The 22,692-nt window shown below is 42.3% G+C and overlaps 1 protein-coding gene across 1 annotated transcript in view; it reads left to right on the top strand.

Moving 5' to 3' along the window:
- The window catches only part of ENO4 (enolase 4), a 35,203-nt gene that overhangs the window by 1,320 nt on the left and 11,191 nt on the right, over positions 1-22,692 (top strand). Inside the window, exons 2-9 of the mRNA XM_003255001.4 lie at positions 4,473-4,601; positions 5,344-5,534; positions 7,811-7,959; positions 9,617-9,786; positions 9,882-10,013; positions 11,630-11,683; positions 17,458-17,514; positions 19,926-20,093. Of these exons, the coding sequence (XP_003255049.2) occupies positions 4,473-4,601; positions 5,344-5,534; positions 7,811-7,959; positions 9,617-9,786; positions 9,882-10,013; positions 11,630-11,683; positions 17,458-17,514; positions 19,926-20,093 (1,050 nt within the window). The remainder of the gene's footprint in view (positions 1-4,472; positions 4,602-5,343; positions 5,535-7,810; positions 7,960-9,616; positions 9,787-9,881; positions 10,014-11,629; positions 11,684-17,457; positions 17,515-19,925; positions 20,094-22,692) is intronic.

Genomic DNA, 22,692 nt, shown 5'->3' with positions numbered 1-22,692 from the left:
GCCAGTGCAATTTAAATGATTTTCCCAAAGGACATAGTGACAGAAGAAAAAAAATCAAACCATGTTTGTGTCCCTAGTACCCAGCAGAGTGCATGGCACACAGTGGATGCTGAGAAACTACCTGCAGGATGAATGAGTGAATGCTGGACTCTAATTCCATTCTCTTCCTACTATCTGTTGCTAGAGGAATTCTTGAACACAATCTATTCTAACGTCCTCATTTTACAGGGACACCAAGCCTTTGTCTCACAGCTACTTAGTGCACAAGCTAGGACTAAAAACATGGACTCTTGTTCCCCTGTATAATGATCTTCTCATTCTATTAGGCAGCCAGGATATTCGTTTGTATAGCTCTCTGGGAACTTATATCTTAGTTTGGGACAAAAGTCACTAATACATAAAATAATTGGAGCAAAAGATAAGGTGATAGACGACTGTGTGCTAGATTGAGGGACAGATCCCTATATGCCTATTAAAGGAATTCAGGGATGGAAAAGATCCTTGGAGGCTGTATATCCAGGAAGGCTTTGGCTTGGACTTTGAAGGATGTTCAGGAATTGCAGAGGCAAGAAAGCAAACTCCTTGAACCCGGGAATTGGAGGTTGCAGTGAGCCGAGATTGCACCACTGCACTCCAGCCTGGGCAACAGAGCCAGACTCCGTCTCAAAAAAAAAAGCAATCTCCTTTTCCTTTTCTTAGTGACTGCCCTAGTTTTGGCCGTGCTAACTCTCACCTCGTCTCTCCCTCTATCTAGTTCATCCTGCAGAGTGCTGCCAGAGCAGTGTCCTAACATGCAAGTCTGACCACAGTTCTCTTCCTCAGAACCTCCTGTGGCTTTCCCGTGCTTGCTGGCCTTCATGTGTGTGGTTCACAGTGCTCGGCCCCTCCCTCTGGTAACAGGCGCATCTCCCACTCCCTGCCCTCCTCCTCCTCTACACCAAATCACTGACTGTTCCCTAAAGCCAGAAGTTTCCTACCTCCCTCCCCTTTGCTTGTCCCATTCTCTCTCCCTGAAGTATCTGCTCACCACATCTCCCCCTTGACTGGCACTGAAACACTATACCTCCTCCAGTGTTCAGCTCCAATGTCATTTCTTCTGTCCCTCTCCCACATTGATATGGCTTGACTCTATCCCCACCCAAATCTCATGTTGAATTGTACTTCTCATAATCCCCACATACGACATGTGGGGAGGGACAGGGTGGGAGGTAATTAAATTATGGGGGTGGTTACTCTCATGCTGTTCTCGTGATAGTGAGTTCTCATGAGAGCTGATGGTTTTATAAGGGTCTTCCCCCCTTCACTTTGCACTTCTCCTTCCGGCCCTCATGTGAAGAAGGATGTGTTTGCTTCTCCCTCCACCATGATTGTAAGTTTCCTGAGGCCTCCCTAGCTGTGCAGAACTGTGAGTCAATTAAACTTCTTTCCTTTATAAATTACCCAGTCTCAGGCAGTCCTTGATAGCAGTGTGAGAACAAACTAAGACAGACATATTAGAGGAATTCATACATGGTAAAGATCCTTGTAGGCAATAACAATAGAATTTATTCCATCATCATAAAACTGAATGATTGAAAGAGTTTTGGATTGGGAATGTGGCAGATCTGGTTTTGATTCTTATCTCTGCCACTTCCTCACTGTGATAGAGTTACACTGATGGTCCTCCAAGGAACTACACTTCCAGTGTGAACGCCTTTTTGTAAGTCCCTCCCACACTGACTCTGGACTTGGCTATGTCACTTACTTTGATCAATAGGACCTTGACAAGCACGATACAAACAGAGAGTTGATACGTGCTGGCATATTGAAGCTTGTCCTCTTGGAAGCTAGTCATCATGCTGTGAGGATGTCCCAATTACCCTACTGGAAAGAGAGAGGTTGTGTAGAGAAAGACCCTGGCAGATACGAGACCCCTGAGGATATCCTGTGAGAAAGACAGATGCCCAGCCAACCCCTCACTGTGCCAGCCATCCCAGCTACAGCACTGGACATTGAGTGAAAACAGCTTGGATATGCTGGCTACTGTCAAGCCTCCAGATGATTACATCTGCATAAGGAACTCCAGAGAAGCCCAGCAAAAGAATTTCCCAGTTGAAGCCCCACCCAAATTACAGGATCATGAGCAAGTTAATGGTTTAAACCACTAAGGTTTGGGGTGGTCTGTTACAAAGCAGTAGATAATGAAAACATTGGCTAAGTGATCTTGGACAGTTAATTTTTGTGGAACTCAGTCTGCCCATCTGTGGGATGGAGATGATATCACATAGCTTAGAGAGTTGAATGTAATGACATAATGTATATACAGTGTCCAGGGATGTCACTGACATTCATTAATTTACACAAGATTTAATTTATAGAATCCTATATATGTCAGGCCCTGTGGTTTGTGATATAGTGATAAAGAAGCCATTCTTTCAAAGCCCATATTAAGCACTTTAAAAATGTTAGTTCCCTTCCTCTCCTAAGACAACGTGCGGCATATTATAGGTGTTTGGTGCTTGTTAAATTGAACTCACTATAACACACAGAATGTAAGCTAAATAACATTTTTGCTCTCCTGATTCTAAATTCGTTTAGGCACTTACTCTGTAACATACAAACCACCATTTAAAAAATCCATGGATAGCTTGAAAATGAGCTCTTGCTTAATACTTCTGGGTCCCCACCTCTGAACTGGCATGTCGCTGTGGGTATTAGATGACCTGTTGTCCAGGTTGAAGTCACTGGATTTTGAACTGAAAGATCAGAGACCTGGTCTGCTAAATGAAAGCAAAGCCCAATCCTCTCTGGCAATCAAGAAAGCAATTAAGATATGCCTTCACCTTCCCTCCTTCCAGTCTCTCCTAGCTCCTGCTCCTCTGCACAGAAACGACGTCCTGAGCCTTTTCTTGCAGGCTCCTTGAGTGGGCTTTCTATCTCAGCTTCTCTTTCTTCAGTCTCTTTCTTGGATAACTTCCAAATGGCTTCTGCTTTTCCACCTCAATGAAACTGCAATTACTAAGGCTCCCAACAAGGCTCTTTGAACATATAGGACTATGCATGAGCTGATGGTAAGATACAGCCATCGCGTAAGTCTTCACCACTAAAATATCACATGCCTTGCTGGGAGGAATAAAAATGAGCCCATGTGCCGGGTGCAGTGGCTCACGCCTGTAATCCCAGCACTTTGGGAGGCTGAGGCGGGCAGATCACGAGGTCAGGAGTTTGAAACTAGCCTGGGCAACATGTTGAAACTCCATCTCTACTAAAAGTACAAAAAAATTAGCCAGCCGTTTTGGTGCACACCTGTAATCCCAGCTACTCAGAAGGCTGAGGCAGGAGAATCGCTTGAACCCAGGAGGCAGAGGTTGAGGTGAGCAGAGATCATGCCATTGTACTCCAGCGTGGGTGACAGAGTGAGACTCTGCCTTAAAAAAAAAAAAAAAAATCAGCCCATGTCAGGTTTCTTAAATTTGAATGCATCATGGTGTTCTAGAGACCAGTTGGTTTCTGTATCTTGAAACAAGGGGGCTGGGCACAGTGGCTGATGCCTGTTATCTCAGCACTTTGGAAGGCTGAGGCAGAAGGATTGCTTGAGGCCAGGAGTTTGAGACCAGCCTGAGCAACATAGTAAGATCCTGTATCTACGAAAAGTAAAAAGTAGCCAGGTGTGGTGGCATGTGCCTGTGGTCCCAGCTACTTGGGAGGCTGAGGTGGGAGAATCACTTGAGCCTGGGAAGTTGAGGCTGCAGTGAGCCGTGATGGTGCCACTGCACTCCAGCCTGGCTGACAGAGCAAGACCCTGTCTCCAAAAAAAAAAAGAAAAGAAAAGAAAAAAAGAAAAGAAAAGAAAAAGAGGGATAGCTTAGGCAACTGAATTGACTATAAGAAGGCCTGCTAGCCTGTAATCCCAGCACTTTGGGAGGCCAAGGTGGGCGGATCACGAGGTCAAGAGATCGAGACTATCCTGGCCAACATGGTGAAACCCCATCTCTACTAAAAATACAAAAATTAGCTGGGCATGATGGCACACGCCTGTAGTCCCTGCTACTCGGGAGACTGAGGCAGGAGAACTGCTTGAACCTGGGAGGCAGAGAATGCAGTGAGCCGAGATCACGCCACTGCACTCCAGCCTGGCAACAGAGTGAGACCATCTCTGTTGAAGAAGGCCTGCTAATCAGTGACACAGGGCCTTTTAATTAAGAAATGTATGCAAGTTTCTGTTGAGAGTTCAACATACACCAAATTGCCCCATACACCAGAGACTCAGGAGTGGGCTGAATCCATATCTTGGTACGTGAGGGCAGGGCAGTTCTGTGAGAACTGGCATCTCTAATCCTGGCATCAGGAAGAATACTCATGGAGAGGTTTGGTAGAAACTAGGGTCAATGTGAATGACCTTTTGAAGATAAATTAGACATGGTATTGTGACTCTTTTTTCCCCAAACACCAACTTAAACCAGATGATTTTTGTTCTTTTGTGTGTGTTGAAGGCAAACTGCTTTTCTAAACTTGCAAAGCCTCCCACCATATGCAAAATAGTGGGGAAAGAAGTACTGGATGGACTGGGGCTTCCAACCCTGCAAGTGGACATATTCTGTACCATCCAAAACTTTCCCAAGGTATGAGGCAGTTTAAGTGTGTTCTTTAATGTCCTGGCCCCACTGCATTTATTAGCAACTCTTGTCTAAACTGTAGGAAATTGATGTTTTGAAATTCAGTGTTTGTGAAATATATGTATATTTCATAGGTAGTCATGTAAACATGAATCATACCATCAACCATGATGGCTTTATTATGTTTAAGTGTAATTTTGATACAGACATGACATGTTAACCTGAGGATGATCCAACATGGATAATGGAAATGAGGCAAAAGTAGTTTATAAACTCTGACATTACTCATGTGATAGGTTCTATAAATCTACATGTGGGTTTATAGATTAGTCTATTTACCTAGATATTTATAGATGTTAGACTGACCTAAATAAAGAATTTACTTTAATAATTTTAATAATTCACTTTAATTCACCTTGCTACATATTTGTTAGAAATAATTTTTGCTATCACCTCTGGTAGGAGAATAATAATGATTAAGTCTGCATTTTTGTTGTTATTTATTGGAGAGGTAGTGATAAAAATGAAGTTTGATGTAGGGTTTTTCTAAGGGTATTTTAAGTGTTCTATGAAGCTGAGTTCCATAGTGTTTCAACAGATATAAAAATATCTCAAAGAAAATTACATATTCTCATTCTCCCCTTGAAATTGGTGGTAAAATTTCGTGCATGTTAAAAGCTGGATTCTTTTAATTTCCTCTTTCTGGGAGAGGTAGGGAAAGTGTTGAACACATTTATATGATTTTCAGAACATATGTTCTGTGGTGATCTCGACTCATTTTGAAGTCCATGAGAACGCTCTGCCCGAGCTGGCCGAGGCGGAGGAGGCAGAGAGGGCCAGTGCAGTCAGCACCGCCGTGCAGTGGGTCAATGGCACCATCACGCACGAGCTCCAGGGGATGGCACCCTCTGACCAGGCAGAGGTGGATCACCTACTCAGGTACAGCTTCCACTTTGAAATATAAACATCAAGTACAAGCCGGGTACAGTGGCCCACGCTTGTAATCCCAGCACTTTGGGAGGCCGAGGCGGGCAGATCACGAGGTCAGGAGATCGAGACCACGGTGAAACCCGGTCTCTACTAAAAATACAAAAAATTAGCCAGGCATGGTGGCGGGCGCCTGTAGTCCCAGCTACTCGGGAGGCTGAGGCCGGAGAATGGCGTGAACCCAGGAGGTGGAGCTTGCAGTGAGCTGAGATTGCTCCACTGCACTCCAGCCTGGGTGACAGAGCGAGACTCTGTCTCAAAAAATAAAAATAAAATAAAAATCAAGTACAAATATACGTCCATTATCTTTCCATTTCACCTGCCAATAAAATGGGTCTGTCAAATCTATAGAATTGGGAAGTCAGTTTACAAAGCATATGTGAAAGCAGCAACATTTACCATAAAATTTGTTTTTCTCTTGAAAACCATGTAGTTAACACCTTACTATGTAACACTACATAGGGCTTTTCGGTCTCTTTTCATGTATAGAGCTTTCCTAAGACTTAGTAAAAAGCTTCTCAGAAAAAGAATCCGATTATGAATCCAGAGGATGCCTTTTTCTTCTCCCCACCTGTCACATGCCACCTGTGAGCTCCTCATATCCTTTTATTTAGTCACAACAGCTGACACTTACATTCCGTCCTCCAGCCACAACTAAGTCTCCCATGCTTTGCCCATAGGTTGACTCAAACACGCTAACAAGGAAGCATTTACTAGGGCTATGGAAATGTTCTTCATTGCCCAACCAAGTAGTGAGTTAGAATCATTTTCCTGTTTGTGCAGGTCCAATGCCACAACCCCTTGGCCAATAGAAGGTCAATTGGATTCTCTTTTCTTAAGCTTTATCACTTAATTGTATATAACATTTTAGTTTGCTTCAGAGTAAGATAACGACCTTTGTAAAAGAAACTTTTTTTTTTTTTTTTTTTTTTTTTTTTTTTTTTTTTTTGAGATGGAGTCTTCCTCTGTCACCCAGGCTGGAGTGCAGTGGCATGATCTCGGCTCACTGCAATCTCCACCTCCCAGGTTCAAGCGATTCCCCTGCCACAGCCTCCGAGTAGCTGGGATTACAGGCACTTGCCACCATGCCCAGCTAATTTTTGTATTTTTGTATTTTTAGTAGAGATGGATCCCAAAGTGCTGGGATTAGAGGCACGAGTCACCGCGCCCGGCCAATAAACTTTTTTGAATAGTTTTGGGTTTTCTTGGGAGTTTCTGAATGCTATTCCTCTATTCCTTTTCTTTTCCCCTTCATGTGCTATTATCATTTTCTTAGTTTATTATTTTTTTCTCAAGCTCTCAGTTACATCTTATATTTTATTACACTCCTTTTTTTTCCTGGCATTTTCCCTCCCCAAACCACCCATCTGGACTGGTTCTTCTGTAGACCAACTACAGAGATGCCATAAAAACTTCATTGTTCTCCTGTTTCTGGAACCCACATTCTTTTCTTTCATGATTTGCTGGATCATATCCTTTAAAAGTAAGAATGAGAAAGGCTTTATGGGATGTAAAGTTTCTTAGTTATTTTATGTGTGGGAATGTTGATACTTTGTCCCTATGGTTGATAGTTTAGCTGAGTATAGAATTCTCTGTTGAAATCAATTTCTTTCATACTTTAAAGGCATTGCCCCACTGGCATCTGGATTATTAATAAATCTGATGCAAATCTGATTCCTATGTCTTTTTTCTTTGTCTGGTTTTTTGCCTATAGAAGCTTTTAGCCTCTTCTTTTATTTTGGGGTGCTGAAATTTTACATAAATGCATCTAAGTGGGATTTCCAAAAGTTTTTTTAATATTAATCTTAAGTGTCAAGAGAAAAGAAAGGAAGTCCTCTATATTTATATGCTGTATTTCACTCTATTCTTGACATATTTGTTTTCTGATGGTCATTTATACAAAAAGAAAATATTGTAACCCACAATAAAATTACATCTTGAAGTTTTACTCTAAAAATGCAAACCCAGGGCACTCAAATAATTTTAAAATGAGCACCTGAAATCTATAAACATTTATTTCCATGCCAAAATGAATTTCAGTTCTTGAATGCAGTTTTATTACAGCATCATTGTTTTCTGGCTTTGAAAATTAAAGTTGATTTGTTCTTAAGTAGCTGAAAAGCAGTTATTTATTGAAATATATTGGGGTCATCTCTAAAACATGACCAAAATCACAGAGTGATATTCCTAAATATCCCACTGTAAAGCCATATTTTCTTGCCATTAAGGATATTCTTTGCAAGTAAAGTACAAGAAGATAAGGAGAGAAAAGAATTGGAAAAGAGCCTGGAATACTCAACAGTACCTTCACCTCTACCTCCAGTACCACCGCCACCACCCCCTCCACCTCCTACCAAAAAAAAAGGGCAAAAGCCAGGTTGGTTGGTGACTTACCATCTTGCAGAGTCCTTAGTAACAAATGTGTGAGGAAGAAAGGCTGAAGCCTGGACTGCCTTTCTGAGTCTCTTGGCTGCAGACCCAGTTTGGGCTCACGGCCAAAAGCCATCCATCCTATGCCACATTCTCACTCAAAGCTTTTGCCCCCATCCCACTCTCCACTTTTATTTGTAAAATAAAACAGTTTCTCACCCAGAGGTGATAAATACTTATTATTAAATAAGGTGCATTGAGCAGTGCCAAGTCGGGGGTAGAGTGGGAGGGGATGGCGTGGGAGACCTTTCACCTCCCTTCAAAATTTCCATTAGCTAATCCAAAAGCCACTCCATATCTTAGAGTTTTGATTCCTTTGATACGAACAACCAACATTTTCTCAATCCTATGTAAAATAAACATTTTCTTTACGAAACTTTATTTTAAAGCAAATAATAGAAATTATCACTTCAATTTGCCCTTGCTCCATGCCTTCCAACAGATTGCTAACCTCAGCCCCTGCAGTACGTTCATTCTGGAGCTGCTCTTGGTATAATAACAGGGTTTTGTATGTCTGCTGAACTAGAACATGCTCCTTGAGGGCATGAATCATGTTTATTCCACTTGTCATTGCCCGTATCTAGCATGATGCCAGGCACAAACCATACACCCAATTAATGCGGGTTCCAAGGAGTAAGAAAGCACCAGAACCAGGAAGGGACCAAAGAGACCAGGGAGGCAGAGTACCTTATTTCATAGATCCAGATGCTGAGGCCCAGAGAGGTGAAGAGGTTTGCCCCCAGACAAAAGAATTATGTTCGAGCAATCTTCCCTTGGGAGGGTGGGATGGCCACTACTGAGTTATAAGTAGAGACCAACATGGATGTTCGTTTGGTGGTTGCTTTTGACTAATAGAACGTGGAACTTAAGGGAAGAAGTGGGAGGGCACAGCTATTTGCTAAGCACTCATTAAGCGTGAGGTGCTGAAATATCTTATCTCGACTGGGGACCTGAACCACATCGGCAGCTGTGGAGGAAAGGACAAGAGGAACACTAGAGATATATGATGGACTCTGTCCGGACCTCATGAGACAGGGAGGCTGAGAACATATTCTAGTGAAAGATGGGTAAGGAATCTGGGTCAATGATTGGATCTGAAAGGCACTGCTGAAGATCGTAAATGACACAGAACAAGGCATTGGTTTGGTGTTGGTGAGAAAGACAGCAAGTTAGATGTATTCATGCAGAGATGTTCAGCAGAAAGTTGAGTGTGCAGCAGCTATGGTGAAATATAGGAAAACAAAGGATTTGAAATTTAAAGGCAGTTCAAATCCTCTATCTACTTTCTGTTACATTTGGGCAAGTCTTTTAACCCCTCTAAGCCCCAGTTTATGTACATGTAAATGTAGAATAAAAATATCTACCTCATATGATTGATGAAGGAATTAATATTAAATGGCTTAAAATGTCTTAGACAGGCAAAATCCATGGCTAATGATTATTTGAGAATCTTAAGCAAAACCAAACAGAAAACTTCTTGGGGGCTGAGGTAGAGCATCTGTTGTTCCCAGCCTCGACTTTCATCCTTTCTTTTTCCTGGGTCTTTCCATCTGTAAGTAAAGCATTTAGAAATACAGTCTTACTCTCAATATTTCTCCCTCCAGCGAGAAAGGATACTATTACAGAGAAACCTATTGCGCCTGCAGAGCCTGTTGAGCCTATACTCAGTGGCAGTATGGCCATAGGGGCCGTGTCACTAGCTGTTGCCAAAGCCTGTGCCATGCTGCTTAATAAACCTCTGTACTTAAGTATCGCTCTACTGAAGCACAATCAGGTTAGTATCTATGACGTTCCATTAAAAGGAGCCATGAGTATCTCAATATGGATGAACCCTGTTTCTCATTTTCCCTCGTTTTCCCCCTATTTCAGGAACAGCCAACAACGCTATCTATGCCTTTGCTGATGGTATCGCTGGTCAGCTGTGGGAAGTCATCATCTGGGAAGCTAAATTTAATGAAAGAAGTGATTTGTATACCCCATCCTGAATTAACAACCAAACAAGTACCTTACATTATCTCAAATTACCTTTTCTAAAAAAAAAAAAATACTCCATCATTGATGAACTTTTAATGGAGCTCCCTTGTGACACCAAGGGAGAGGGAATTAAAGATAAAATGAGAAAGAAATATTTTAGGAAATCAGAGAAGTGGGAAAAAGACCTCAAACCAAAGGGAGCACATGTAGAGCACCTTAGATGTTTGGTTTCATTACAGCATTGGCTCATGCTGGTGACTCACAGAGAAGCCATGGCTGAGAAACTCTGCAGACCTAGAAAGTGCTGGAAGGTTGTTATTTGGGGGCATCTTTATTTACTCTGCACTGTGCCCTATGGCAGCAGCAAGTGAAAGCTAGCACCTCCTAGCAACCCACTCTGTTAAGTAAGAACTCCAGGACTTGCTTGGCACCTATGAGACTTTTAGTGCATATTTGTGGAGTGAATAAATCTCAAGTTGCATGTTCACCACTCAGAGGTGTGCAAGGGTCTATACGGCTCCTCAGTAGCCTGAAAGAGTCAATATGCCTCTTTAAATCTTCATGATGACCAAAGGTTCATGATCTATAGGAGATGCTTTCTAAAAAAGTACAGAAAGCTTTCCCCAAGCCCCCTCCAGTAATAAGTTGAGTAATGTTTTATCTTAGTGGAAATCAGTAAAAAAAAAAAAAAATCAAGATTTTTCATGATACAGAATTCTTTCTTAAATTAGTTATTGCCTTACAGTTTATCAGTTGCAGAAGACTAGGATTTATATCTGGCTTATCATCTGTCAGATCGTATTCAGATCCTGGTGTCAGGATCTTTCCTTTAGTTAGTATCTGTTGAGCTGTTTGCATACCAGAGCACAAGGAATGCCATTCTTTATCAGGTCTTTGTATGCAGATCTCATCATCACAACATACTTTTCTACTTTTTAAGGGACAGTAGATTTATACTGATTCAGCCACTCTAATCCAGACTACCTTGGTGATCTGCGACATGTATTGTGGGAAAGTTGTCTAGGTTGGCCAGGCATGGTGCCTCATGCCTGTAATCCCAGCACTTTGGGAGGCCAAGATGGGAGGATGGCCTGAGGTCAGGAGTTCGAGACCAGCCTGGCCAACATGGCAAAACCCCGTCTCTACTAAAAATACAAAAATTAGCCAGGCATGGTGGTGCACACCTGTCATCCCAGCTACTTGGGAGGTTGAGGCAAGAGAATTGCTTGAAAAATTTGGAGTTTGCAGTAGGCCGAGATCATGCCACTGCGCTCCAGCCTGGGCAACAGAGTGAAACTCCATCTCAAAAAAAAATAAAAAAGAAAAAAGAAAAAGAAAGTTGTCCAGGTTGGTCCAGAGACCATAAAAGAGAATGAAGTTAACTTGATCCAAGCAACTGAACCAGTCAGTTCTGAAAGGTCGAAGAGAGGCTACTGAGGGAGAAGAACCTCTCATTCACATTCAACCCAATGAAAACTGGGGTGAAGATTAACATTTAATCTACTGGTTTTGTAGAGCATATCATCCGCTAATCAGGGACTCTACAAATACTCTGAGTTAAAAATAGCCACATGTGTTATAAGTTTTTATACTTAAATTTTCTAGTCTGCAACTGTGGAAGATCATGGTTGTTCTACTTACAGGGTGTCGAGATGCTTATGGAAATTCAGAAACATATCAACAAAATAATTGAAATGGTATGTAAAGAGATTCTATGGTATCTAGTTACTGACACTTAGACACCTTCTAGCATCCAACTTGTAGTTCATTTGGAATTAAATCAATTGTGGTTGATATGGAGAATGTATTTATTGGCTTTGGGTTTCCCCCATGAACCAAGTGTATCCATGTCCTCAGTGGCTGTGGATCCAGCCTCTAATGGTACTTAACAATCTAATTTCAATTTCTGGGGCAACTGGCTTTGTGCTAAGATCATCCCTTAGGATTTACTAAGAAAGAAAGGATGTGGCCCCCAGGACATGAGAGGCAGCTTGATGGAATGAAGGCACAGACTCTTGTACCTGCATCAGGATCCTGGTGTTGAGCAAACAAGGGTCCCTGACAGAGCAGCCCTCTTAGGGGCAGTCACAGACGCAGGCATATGAGTCATCAGTTGTCCCATCATGTTCCAAATAGGCAGTGCACAGTGATATGGCAGGGCTGAGGCCAGGAGAGGGACCCAATCTTTGTCTATGGGGCTTCACTCACACACACACACACACACACACCCCTTTTATTTTGGAATACCTCTCACCCAGTTTCCCCCAATGTTAATGATATATTACATGGTACATTTGTCAAAACTAAGAAACCAAAATGGTACACTGCTAATAACTAACTCCAGACTTGATTCAAATTTCACTGGTTTTTCCACTAATGTCCTTTTTCTGTTGTAAGATCCAATCCAGGGTCCCACACTGCATTTAGCCTGAGGCTTTTAAGCTGTGTGATTAGGAAGCAGTAGGGCTGAGGACCCAGTAGGATGGGGCTGGGATACAATAGCAGTGTAACATGGAGGCACTCTGGTTTTAACTCTGTCTCACCAGCACGGAGTGTGACTACAGGCAGGTGGCACGGGCCCCTCCCCTGCCGCGATGGGTATTGGCTGGCTGGGGCCCAGTCCCTGCAGTTGATCAGAATTGCTTTAAGCAATTCCAGGCTGGAGCTGGTTTCCATGGTGCTTTTCAGGAGGCCATCTTCTTTTCTGGGTGACCAGCCTGCAGAGACTCAGACTTGGACAAGTTAGGTCTGATGTTGCACTCTGCTTTGCCATTCATAACTCCGTGACCTTGGGCCAATTCCATAGCCTCTCTGCCTCGGGTTCCTCATCTATAAAATGGAGATGATCAGTACCCAAGTCATGAGGGTGACCGTGAAGAGTAAACAAGTGTAACATGAAACACGCTGCATCAGGAGCCGGTGCCACAGGAAGCCATACCTGGTGTTGGTTGTGTCAGAGCAGGTGAAGGAAACCCACCTGAGCATTCTACAATTCATCCTTCTAAATTTCTTTTAAAAGTCAGCTGGGCGCGGTGGCTTATGCCTGTAATCCCAACACTTTGGGAGGCCAAGGCAGGTGGATCACCTGTGGTCAGGAGTTCGACACCAGTCTGGCCAACATGGTGAAACCCTGTCTTTACTAAAAATACAAAAAAAATTAGCTGGGCATTGTGGCAGGCGCCTGTAATCCCAGCTACTCGGGAGGCTGACGCAGGAGAATCCCTTGAACCCGGGAGGTGGAGGTTGCAATGAGCCAAGATCATGCCATTGCACTCCAGCCTGGGCAACAAGAATGAAACTCTGTCTCAAAAAAAAAATTTTTTTCTTGAATTCTAAAATCTTTCCTGACATTTTGTCTTTTAAATGTTTTATTTACTTTGTGATTACACAAGTAGCTCATGAATGTTCTTGTGAAAATTCAAATACTGATAGAGCTACCCACCCACAACCACCTCCTACAGACTACCACCCTCAGTACAGTCCCTTCTCTAAAGGTAACTGCTGTTAAAAATTGAGTGTGGTCTTCCAGCCTTTTTTAAAAAATAAATAAGTAGATAGTTCAGGCGCAGTGGCTCACACCTGTAATCCCAGCACTTTGGGAGGCTGAGGCAGGCAAATCACTTGAGGTCAGGAGTTCAAGACCAGCCTGGCCAACATGGTGAAACCCCATCTCTACTAAAAATACAAAAATTAGCTGGGTGTGGTGGTGCACATTTGTAATCCCAGCTACTCGGGAGGCTGAGGTAGGAGAATCACTTGAATCCGGAAGGCAGAGGTTGCAGTGAGCCAAGATCACACCACTGTACTCCAGCCTGGGCAACAGAGTGAGACTCCGTCTCGGGGGGAAAGAAAAGATAAATACACAACAGAGAACAGTGTTTAAAATAATACAAAAAATTATGCACAAATCAGTCTGCAAATTGCTTTACTTCTTTGCCCTTTTCATTGAGGTGTTTATCTTTTATTGATATCTAGGAATTCTTTACATAATAAGGGATTTACTCCTTTATTTATTTATTTATTTATTTATTGAGACAGAGTCTAGCTCTGTCTCCCAGGCTGGAGTGCAGTGGCGCGATCTCGGCTCACTGCAACCTCTGCTTTCTGGGTTCAAGCAATTCTCCTGCCTCAGCCTCCTGAGTGGCTGGGGTCACAGAGCCCAGCACCATGCCCAGCTAATTTTTGTATTTTTAGTAAAGACGGGGTTTCACTGTCTTGGGCAGGCTGGTCTCAAACTCCTGACCTTGTGATCCGCCCGCCTCGGCCTCCCAAAGTGCTGGGATCACAAGTGTGAGCCACCACGCCCAGCCAATTCTTTATATACGGTAGACCTATTTTCCTGTATCATGTTGCCTGCCTTTAAATTGTATGATATGGAGTCATACCGATTTTTAAAATTTTTTGATGAAGTGAAATGTAGCAATCTGTTCTTTTAAGGCAGTGACTCAACCAGCAGTGATTTTGCCCAGGGGACATTTGGCGAGTCTGGAGACATTTGTAGCGGCCTTGGCTTGGAAGGAGGGTTCTGATCACATTTTGTAAGCAGGGATCAGAGCTGCTACTGAGCGTCCTGCAATGTACAGGGCGGCCCCCACAGCAGGGTGATCCAGCCCCAAATGTCAATAGCGGCAAGGCTGAGGAAGCCTGCTTTAAGGCTGTTGCTTTGTGTGCCTTGTTTCATAAGGGGCTCCCTCTTCCTGGAATACTAATAATCCACAAGTATTTTTTTAAGTTTACTACGTACCATCCTGAGTGCTTTAATACTTTAACTCATTCAATCTGCATAACTGTATAGATAGGTAGGTACTATTATTACCCCTATTACACAGATTAAGGACCTTGGGCCCAGCACTCACCCAAGACCCCCCAGGTCGTAGGTGCCCGAGCTGGCATTCAAACTCAGAATCCATGATCTTAATCAGATGCTAAACTGCCCCCAAATCACAGAATATGTTTTCTTCAAACACTTTTATAGTTTCAAAGATTTATTTATATCTTAATTTCACCTGGCCTTTATATCAATAGTGTGAAGCAGGGATCACATTTCTGTTGACTTTCCATGTGGTGTTACATGCTTGGAAGCTGCAGTGGGATTCTTAGTAATAGCTCCAACTAGTTCATTCATGTTTGAAGGAAAAGCAGTAAAGCACTTAGAGAAAGTTCAGATATCAAAAACCATCACTATGCTGTCGAAGTCACAAAGTTTAAGTTGTTAAAGATTATGTAGTGTAGTAGAAAGAGCACAGTCTTTGAAGCAACAGATTTGGTTTCTATTTTGGCTCTGCACTTATGAACTGCCACTGTGAGCCTCTTACATATCCTATCAATGCACTGGTTTCCTCATCTGTACAATTTTTAAATGCCTGCCTTGGCCAAATGTGGTAGCATATGCCTATAATCCCAGCATTTTTGGGAGGCTGAGATGGAGAGGCCAGGAGTTCAAGACCAGCCTGGCAACATAGCGAGACCTTGTCTCCACAAAAATTAGTCCAGTGTGGTGGCATGTGTCTGTGGTCCCAGCCACTTGGGAGGCTGAGGTGGGAGGATTGCTTGAGCCCAGGAGTTTGAGGCTGCAGTGAGCTCTGATCATGCCACTGCACTCCAGCCTGGGCAACAGAGGGAGATCCTGTCCCATTAAAAAAAAAAAAAAAAGCCTGCCTTGTATGGGAGGAACGCTGAATTGCTGGGCTCCTAATAAAGGGTACCTATTTATAGCATAGTAATTGAATATAGAAAGATGTTTAATCCTTCCCAGTGATTACAGTGATAATAGATCATTCCCAACATTACCCCAATTCTTCTATTAAGTCTTAATTTAAATCTATTTTGAGAAAAAAAAATGCTGAAGAAATGGTACGTTTTCTCATGCAGGCCCCAACCCACAGATGTCTGTAGATAACCTTAGCTAAAGCCACGGTCTTAAAACAGGAGATGACAGGAGTGGAACCAGGGTTACTGCAATCACCATGCTTTGTTTTAGTAATAGAGTGATAGTTCCTGTTGACATTATTTGGCTGGTGGCATAGATTAGCAGATTACATCATGTCAGATTTATTTTGGCATAACTCACTCTCCCTAGGAACTCCTGAGTAGCCTAATTCTTATTAAGGAAAGATTATATTTGTTTCAGTTTTTAGCCATTTTTTAAATCCACTTAGTCTGAGAACAGCCATTCTAGAATACATTGCATTTTTTTATGATTAAAAAGGCTGCCAGCCTGGGCAACATAGTGAGACCCTGTCTCTACAAAAATATTTACCAAAAAAAATTAGCCAGGCACGGCGGTGCACACTTGTCGTCCCAGTTACTCGGGAGCCTGAGGCAGAAGGATTGTTTGAGCTCAGGCGTTCGAGGCTGTAATGAGACATGATTGTGCCACTGTACTCCAGCCTGTGTGACACAGTGAGACCCTGTCTTTAAAAGAAAAGGGGCAGAGGTGGGGCTGGAGATTTTAACTTCCATTATTTAACAGCTTATTCTTAGTAAGGTAGACAGAAAGATGTTACAGGTTTTTTTTTTCCCCTGGTTACTTTGCTGTCGCAAGGCCCTATGCTAGGTGCAAAAGGGGATAAAAACATACTTCCTGTCCTCAGGCAGTTTAAAAGTCTCAATGAGGGAGCATAAAAAACATGAGAAATCCAATAATAATGCAAACCAAGACTGTTCTTTAATGTTTGTCATTCTGAATTGGAGCCAGTAATCACTATCGTCCCCTGATCACATCACATGACTTCCCTTTGCCCTTCTGTTCAGGGTCACTGTATGTGCATATACTTGAGTGTGAACCATACCTATGCTTGACGATCCTGCCTCAGCTTACAGAGCCAGTACACGCTGAGCACAAAAGTGCATCCTTTAAAAGATTAGATCCTTGCAGTAATATGCACCCAATACCCCAAATGTGGGAATGCCTCTTTGGGAATTACCTTTGCTTTTAACCTCATGATACTACACCCACCAGATTCACCAGATTTAATGACCTTTGACTGTTTCAAATCAAAGTCAAAACCACCCTGCAGGAGAAAGTGTTTGCACTCTGAGAGTATTCAAAACAATATGTTGGGCCTGTAAAAGCAAATCCCACAGTGGGGTTAAGCCCTAAGGGCAAGGAGGGGACTTGGTATCCTCCTGCACAAAAACGATGTCTGCACACAGCAGGAGTTCATGATATATGTGTGAATAACACATTATTTATATGCATAGAAATGCATGAATCTGTATACACACCCCATATATATGACTGGGGGCAGAGGGTAAGGATGAACTAAAGGAAACGCATTCCTGAATTTGAGAAATAGTTTGTGGCATATAAAGTAGGGAGTGGCTGGAATCATCCCTATGTGCATGAGTGTGTGTGTGCACATGTGTGTGAGATTCAGTGTGGCTGGTCAGGTCCAGAGCAGTAAGCTTGCTTGCTGCCACAGCCATGCTAAAAATTCCAGGTGATATATTTTTATCTTCTGCCCCACAGCCCTCTCCTCCAAAAGCAGAGACAAAAAAAGGGCATGATGGAAGCAAAAGAGGTCAAGTAAGTCTATATATTGTTTACCATCCTTCCATATGACACTGTTTATAGATTTCCTGTCCCTTTTAATCTTCCATAGTCACTTTTTGCTCCAAGACCAGGACTGAGGCCAATGGAAACCATATAGTGACATTGCTCCAGGCACCCCCAGAGCTGCAGTATCATGCTGCCCCTGCCTTCCAGCAACGGGCTGCCTGACCATCGCTGGCAGCAGCTGTCTGACCATCTGGAATCTCACAGGGCTAGGAAGCATTTATGAGATGTAGGGTTACATTGGACCCTATAGGGGAAGTGTTTGGGAAATCGAATCTCTCTGACAACTAGCTGAAAGGCACATAGGATGTTTTACATTTTATTATTAACAAAGAGAAAAACAAGAAGCACAAAAGATGGCTATTCCTTCCATCTGGTCCCCCAAAGGCACTGAAGCATCATTTCTGACAAACCATTGCAGGAACTCCGGTTTTGCCAGGAGAGTGAGGCGAACAGTCCACCTTGTCAAAACTAGCTGCGCTGGCTTCAGGAGCCTTGGGAGACCAGCTGAACTTGATCTGTCAGTCATGTTGGTGATTGTGAGTGCTCTGATGGATGTATCTATTAGAGCCTAAACTTTCAACAATATAAATAGAAGAGCCAATAAGAACTTTGAAGAGCGTGCATATGGGTGAAGGTTGCTGACATCTGCAGTATTTGCTTTGCTTTGTGAGCGAACAGTCCTTGCCCCACCCTGATGTTAGGTACGTTGAGAGTCAGCTGAAGTCAAAAGAAGAGGGGCTAGGAAAGAAGGGAGAAGACCTGGCAAAAATAAAAAAATGAAGTTTCTTTTCAAGATTAGGAGAGAGAAGAGAAATGTGTGAACACATACAGCAGTAAGTAAAATCCTGTCAACAGTTTGTATATGTTGGAATGAGCACAGCCTTCTAATATTAGGCCTTGCAAGAGGTAGAGATGGTAAACAAGCCACCAACTCTCAGTGCTGTTCCTTCATTCCAGCAGGTGGTTCTCTGCGTGCTGGGAAACTTAGACCAACATCAGCCCTCCCTGTAATGAGCTTTACTACTACTTTTTTTTTCCTGTTAGAAACAGTCTAGAGTATAGATTCCAGAGAGGCAGCCACACAAGAATTAGGGGTATAAACTCTGGAGCTAAATTGCCTGGATTAAAATCTGGTTCAACTTACTTAACTCCGTAAAATGGAGATCATAATAATATCTTTGTATGATGTAAGGAGTAAATGTATTTACTTCATGTAATGTGCTCAGAACAGTACCTGGCATTTAGTAAGCACCAAATAAGTGATGCTTTCATAGTTTAGAAGGCTCTGTAACAAAACTCAATTGATGGACAAAAATTTCCCCAACTATTCCTTTGTTTGCCAAACAAAAGTTTCCTCTCATTGACATTAAAATAGTGTTATCACCAGTCAAAACAGAATATTCATTCCCCGGTTCATGTTTGTCATTGAGTTTGGTGCACACACACACCCCTTACCTTAAGCCCTCAGATTCATTGATATTGCTTCAATTTATAATTGCATAGTGGCAATTTATGGCGAGGGCACATCAAGGCTGACTTTGCAGTAGCTGTCTTTCCTTGGGGTTATGTGGGTCCTGAAATCATCTTCCACTAAAATCCATCTTCAGTATTGCATCCTCTTAGTGGAAGTCTTCAATCCTTTTAAAGTGGCCAATGCCTGTAATTCCCAGCACTTTGGGAGTGCTGAGCACGAGACCTCAAGACCAGCCTGGGCAACACAGTGAGTCCCTGTCTCTACAAAAAATAAAAAAAATAGCCAGGTGTGGTGGCACATGCCTGTAGTCTCAGCTCCTCAGGAGGTTGAGAAAAGAGGATGACTTGAGCCTGGGGAAGACGAGGCTGCAGAGCCACGTTCAAGCCACTGCACTCCAGCTTGGGTGACAGAGCAAGACACGATCTCAAAACAAATAAATAAATGAAACTTTTCCTGAAGGATGGTTATGCTTTTAACAGCTGCATTTATCTAGAAGAAAACAGAATGTAGGAAAGAGCAGGTTTGGAGGAAAAGGACTGGCAGAGCTAGAGACAGACAGGGTAGACATTTACAGGGAGGACCTGAAGAGTCATCAACCAAGTAGTTGTGACTCAGCCTAGCCCCATGTACAAGGAATGGCAGCATCCATAAAGAGAGAACACAGTAAAGAGAGAAAAGTGTGCTCCCAGGCCAAACTTGGAAACCTCAGGAGTAAGAAAATTACTCCCGATACTGCAGGGGAATCATATGCCCTAAGTCATGTGAATCAATCCTAAGTAGGATTGAGAATCAAAGGACTGATCTTTGCAGAGCTATATCTGATCATAAACCATGCTTATCACAGGAAGCACCAAGAACCTTAATGTGCTGTATTGACATGCATCAATATCTCTTGATCTTGCAGCAGCAGATCACCGGCAAGATGTCCCATCTTGGCTGTTTAACCATTAACTGTGACTCCATAGAACAGCCACTGCTTCTAATACAGGAAGTCTGTGCAAACCTGGGGCTAGAACTGGGAACAAATCTGCATCTAGCTATCAACTGTGCTGGACATGAGCTGATGGACTACGTAAGTTTCCACTTCAGAACATTCACTTCCTATTGAGATCCATGATTTTTAAATTAGAACTCAGAAAAAAAGAGCTTATCTGAATATTGTCCAAACAGATCTTATTGTTTTTTATTAATATTGTGTGAAGGATCCAAATATAAATGGAACTGAGAAAACCAAATTAGCTAATGACCACAGAATAACATAACCATAAAATTTTTTAAATAGAAAATGTCATTATTATATATAGAAATTCTACAATAAAGATGAGTAAAATGAGTTACTTACATTGCAATCCTGAAAGCTACTGAAAAATAATTTAACAAACTGCATTTGGTTGATAAATGCTGAATTTGTCGAGCCTAAAAACTGGATGAGTTGTAACTTATGACGTGATAGGCCCTTCCAAACATGTAGTTCTTAGAATTTATGCTGTGACTTTTTAAATATAAAAAAATTTCCAAGTTATTGAAGTTTATGAAGAAGATGTTTTTGTCCAACTAAACACATCACAGTGCTAGCCACAGCCTGGGTTAGGAGGACAGAGCTTTAGTGATGCGATGAGACTCCACCTGGGGACCACCCACCTGAAGAGAAAGATTCTAAAAAGAGTGAAAAACAGGTTCATTAAAAAACATCCTAGTTGGCCAGGCATGGTGGCTCACACCTGTAATCCCAGCACTTTGGGAGGCCGAGGTGGGTGGATCACCTGAGGTCAGGAGTTCAAGACCAGCCTGGCCAACATGGTGAAACCCCCTCTCTACAAAAAATGCAAAAAATTAGCTGGGCGTGGTGGTGGGCTTCTGCAATCTCAGCTACTCGGGAGGCTGAGGCAAAAGAATCGCTTGAACCCAGGAGGCGAAGGTTGCAGTGAGCCAAGATCATGCCATTGCACTCCAGCCTGGGCAACAAGAGTGAAACTCCGTCTCAAAACAAAACAAAAAACAAGCAACATTCTAGTCTTCACTTCCTCAGGGTAATACAACAGCAATTTACCTTTAAACTTGGGAAACTGGTATGTTAGGAAAGTTATTAGTTTTCTGTCTTACACATATACTTCCTGATATGGTTTGGCTGTGTCCCCACCCAAATCGCATCTTGAATTGTAGCTCCCATAATTCCCATGTGTCATGGGAGGTAATTGAATCATGGGGGTGGGTCTTTCCCATGCTATTCTCATGATAGTGAATAAGTCTCACTAGATCTTATGGTTTTATAAAGAGGAGTTCCCCTGCACACACTCTCTCTTGCCTGCTGCCATGTAAGACATGACTTTGCTCTTCCTTTACCTTCCACCATGATTGTGCGGCCTCCTCAGCCATGTGGAACTGTGAGTCAATTAAACCTCTTTCCTTTACAAATTACTCAGTGTCAGGTATGTCTTTATTAGCAGCATGAGAACAAACTAATACACTTCCCAATTTCAAATACACAAAAATGCTGAGTCTACGTTTTATGAAATGCCCAGCATATTGCCAAGCATTTATGGTGACTTGGTAATTTATGTCAAATTCAGGGGACATGACCAAATAGCATTCTGCTTTAACTGTGATTTTAACTTTACAAAGGAAATTTTGAACACTATATAAGAACCTTCAATTTTGGCTGACTTCTAAAAGTTCTTATACTTTTCCAAAGAAACTAAGCACATAAAAGAATATTTAAAGTAATTTCCTATTCTTCACATAATGATTGGTTCCTAGGCATACCATTAAGAAAAATAATTGCATGTTTTCATCAGCAACATATACCAGGAACTATGAATATACTGACTGCTAGTGCTAACTAGAATGGGTATTTCTTGCTTATATTCCGTAAAATGTATTAGCTTGATATCAGATAATTCTTACAATATTGTCAGTTCAAAATCATTAGCGTTTCCTCACTGACAAGATAGGGTTTTTTAAGCTGTGCATTATAGAAGTTGAAAGTTCTTGCTGCTTTTGAAGGTGAAAGAAGTATGAAATCCCTTCAGTTATGGTCTTCTTAGGAAGCTGCTTAATTCCAATGGAATCCATTCCATTAGCAGCAGCAGGAAGGCATTAGCAAACCAAACAGCCACTCTGTTGCATTCCACCTCCCTCCCAGTGCCAAAATATACCAGGTACCATCCCTGAACATAGACTTAAAAGGAAGGGTGCTTTGTTTTGCAGAAAGGCTGTTCTAGATCCTTCAGCCCTGTTTACTTCTATACTTAATGACTTAGGGGCTTTCCAGACTTCAAATGAATGTTGCACTAGAATTCTACCTTCTGGACAATATCATTACTACTAGAAAGTACATGCTACCCGAGAAAGAAATGCCTCACATAAATCACATTATTTTTCACACTGGTTGTTAGTATATCAAAAGCCTAGCCTCGCTTTCAAGCTTTAGAATATTTACAGTAAAGGAAACAAGTTATTCATACAATGTGAGCTGAAGGATGGTAGGGTCTAGTGAGTGAGCAGGTTAGCATTGCTATTCTGCTTATTTTGTGAATTTATGTTATTGTCCATCTACCCAGGCAGCCAAGTCTAACAGATTATTCCCCTCCTACTCTGTAATTCTTGGTGTTTTGTGTAGGAGGCTCCATCTGAAGTCTGTGGGAAGAACCCTAGAGGGCATCAAAAGGAAT

The sequence above is a fragment of the Nomascus leucogenys genome, chromosome 3 (genome assembly GCF_006542625.1).
Source record: "Nomascus leucogenys isolate Asia chromosome 3, Asia_NLE_v1, whole genome shotgun sequence".
Classification (NCBI taxonomy): domain Eukaryota; kingdom Metazoa; phylum Chordata; class Mammalia; order Primates; family Hylobatidae; genus Nomascus; species Nomascus leucogenys.
Note: the sequence above shows the minus strand (reverse complement) of the source record. Positions and strands in the feature narration are given on the sequence as shown.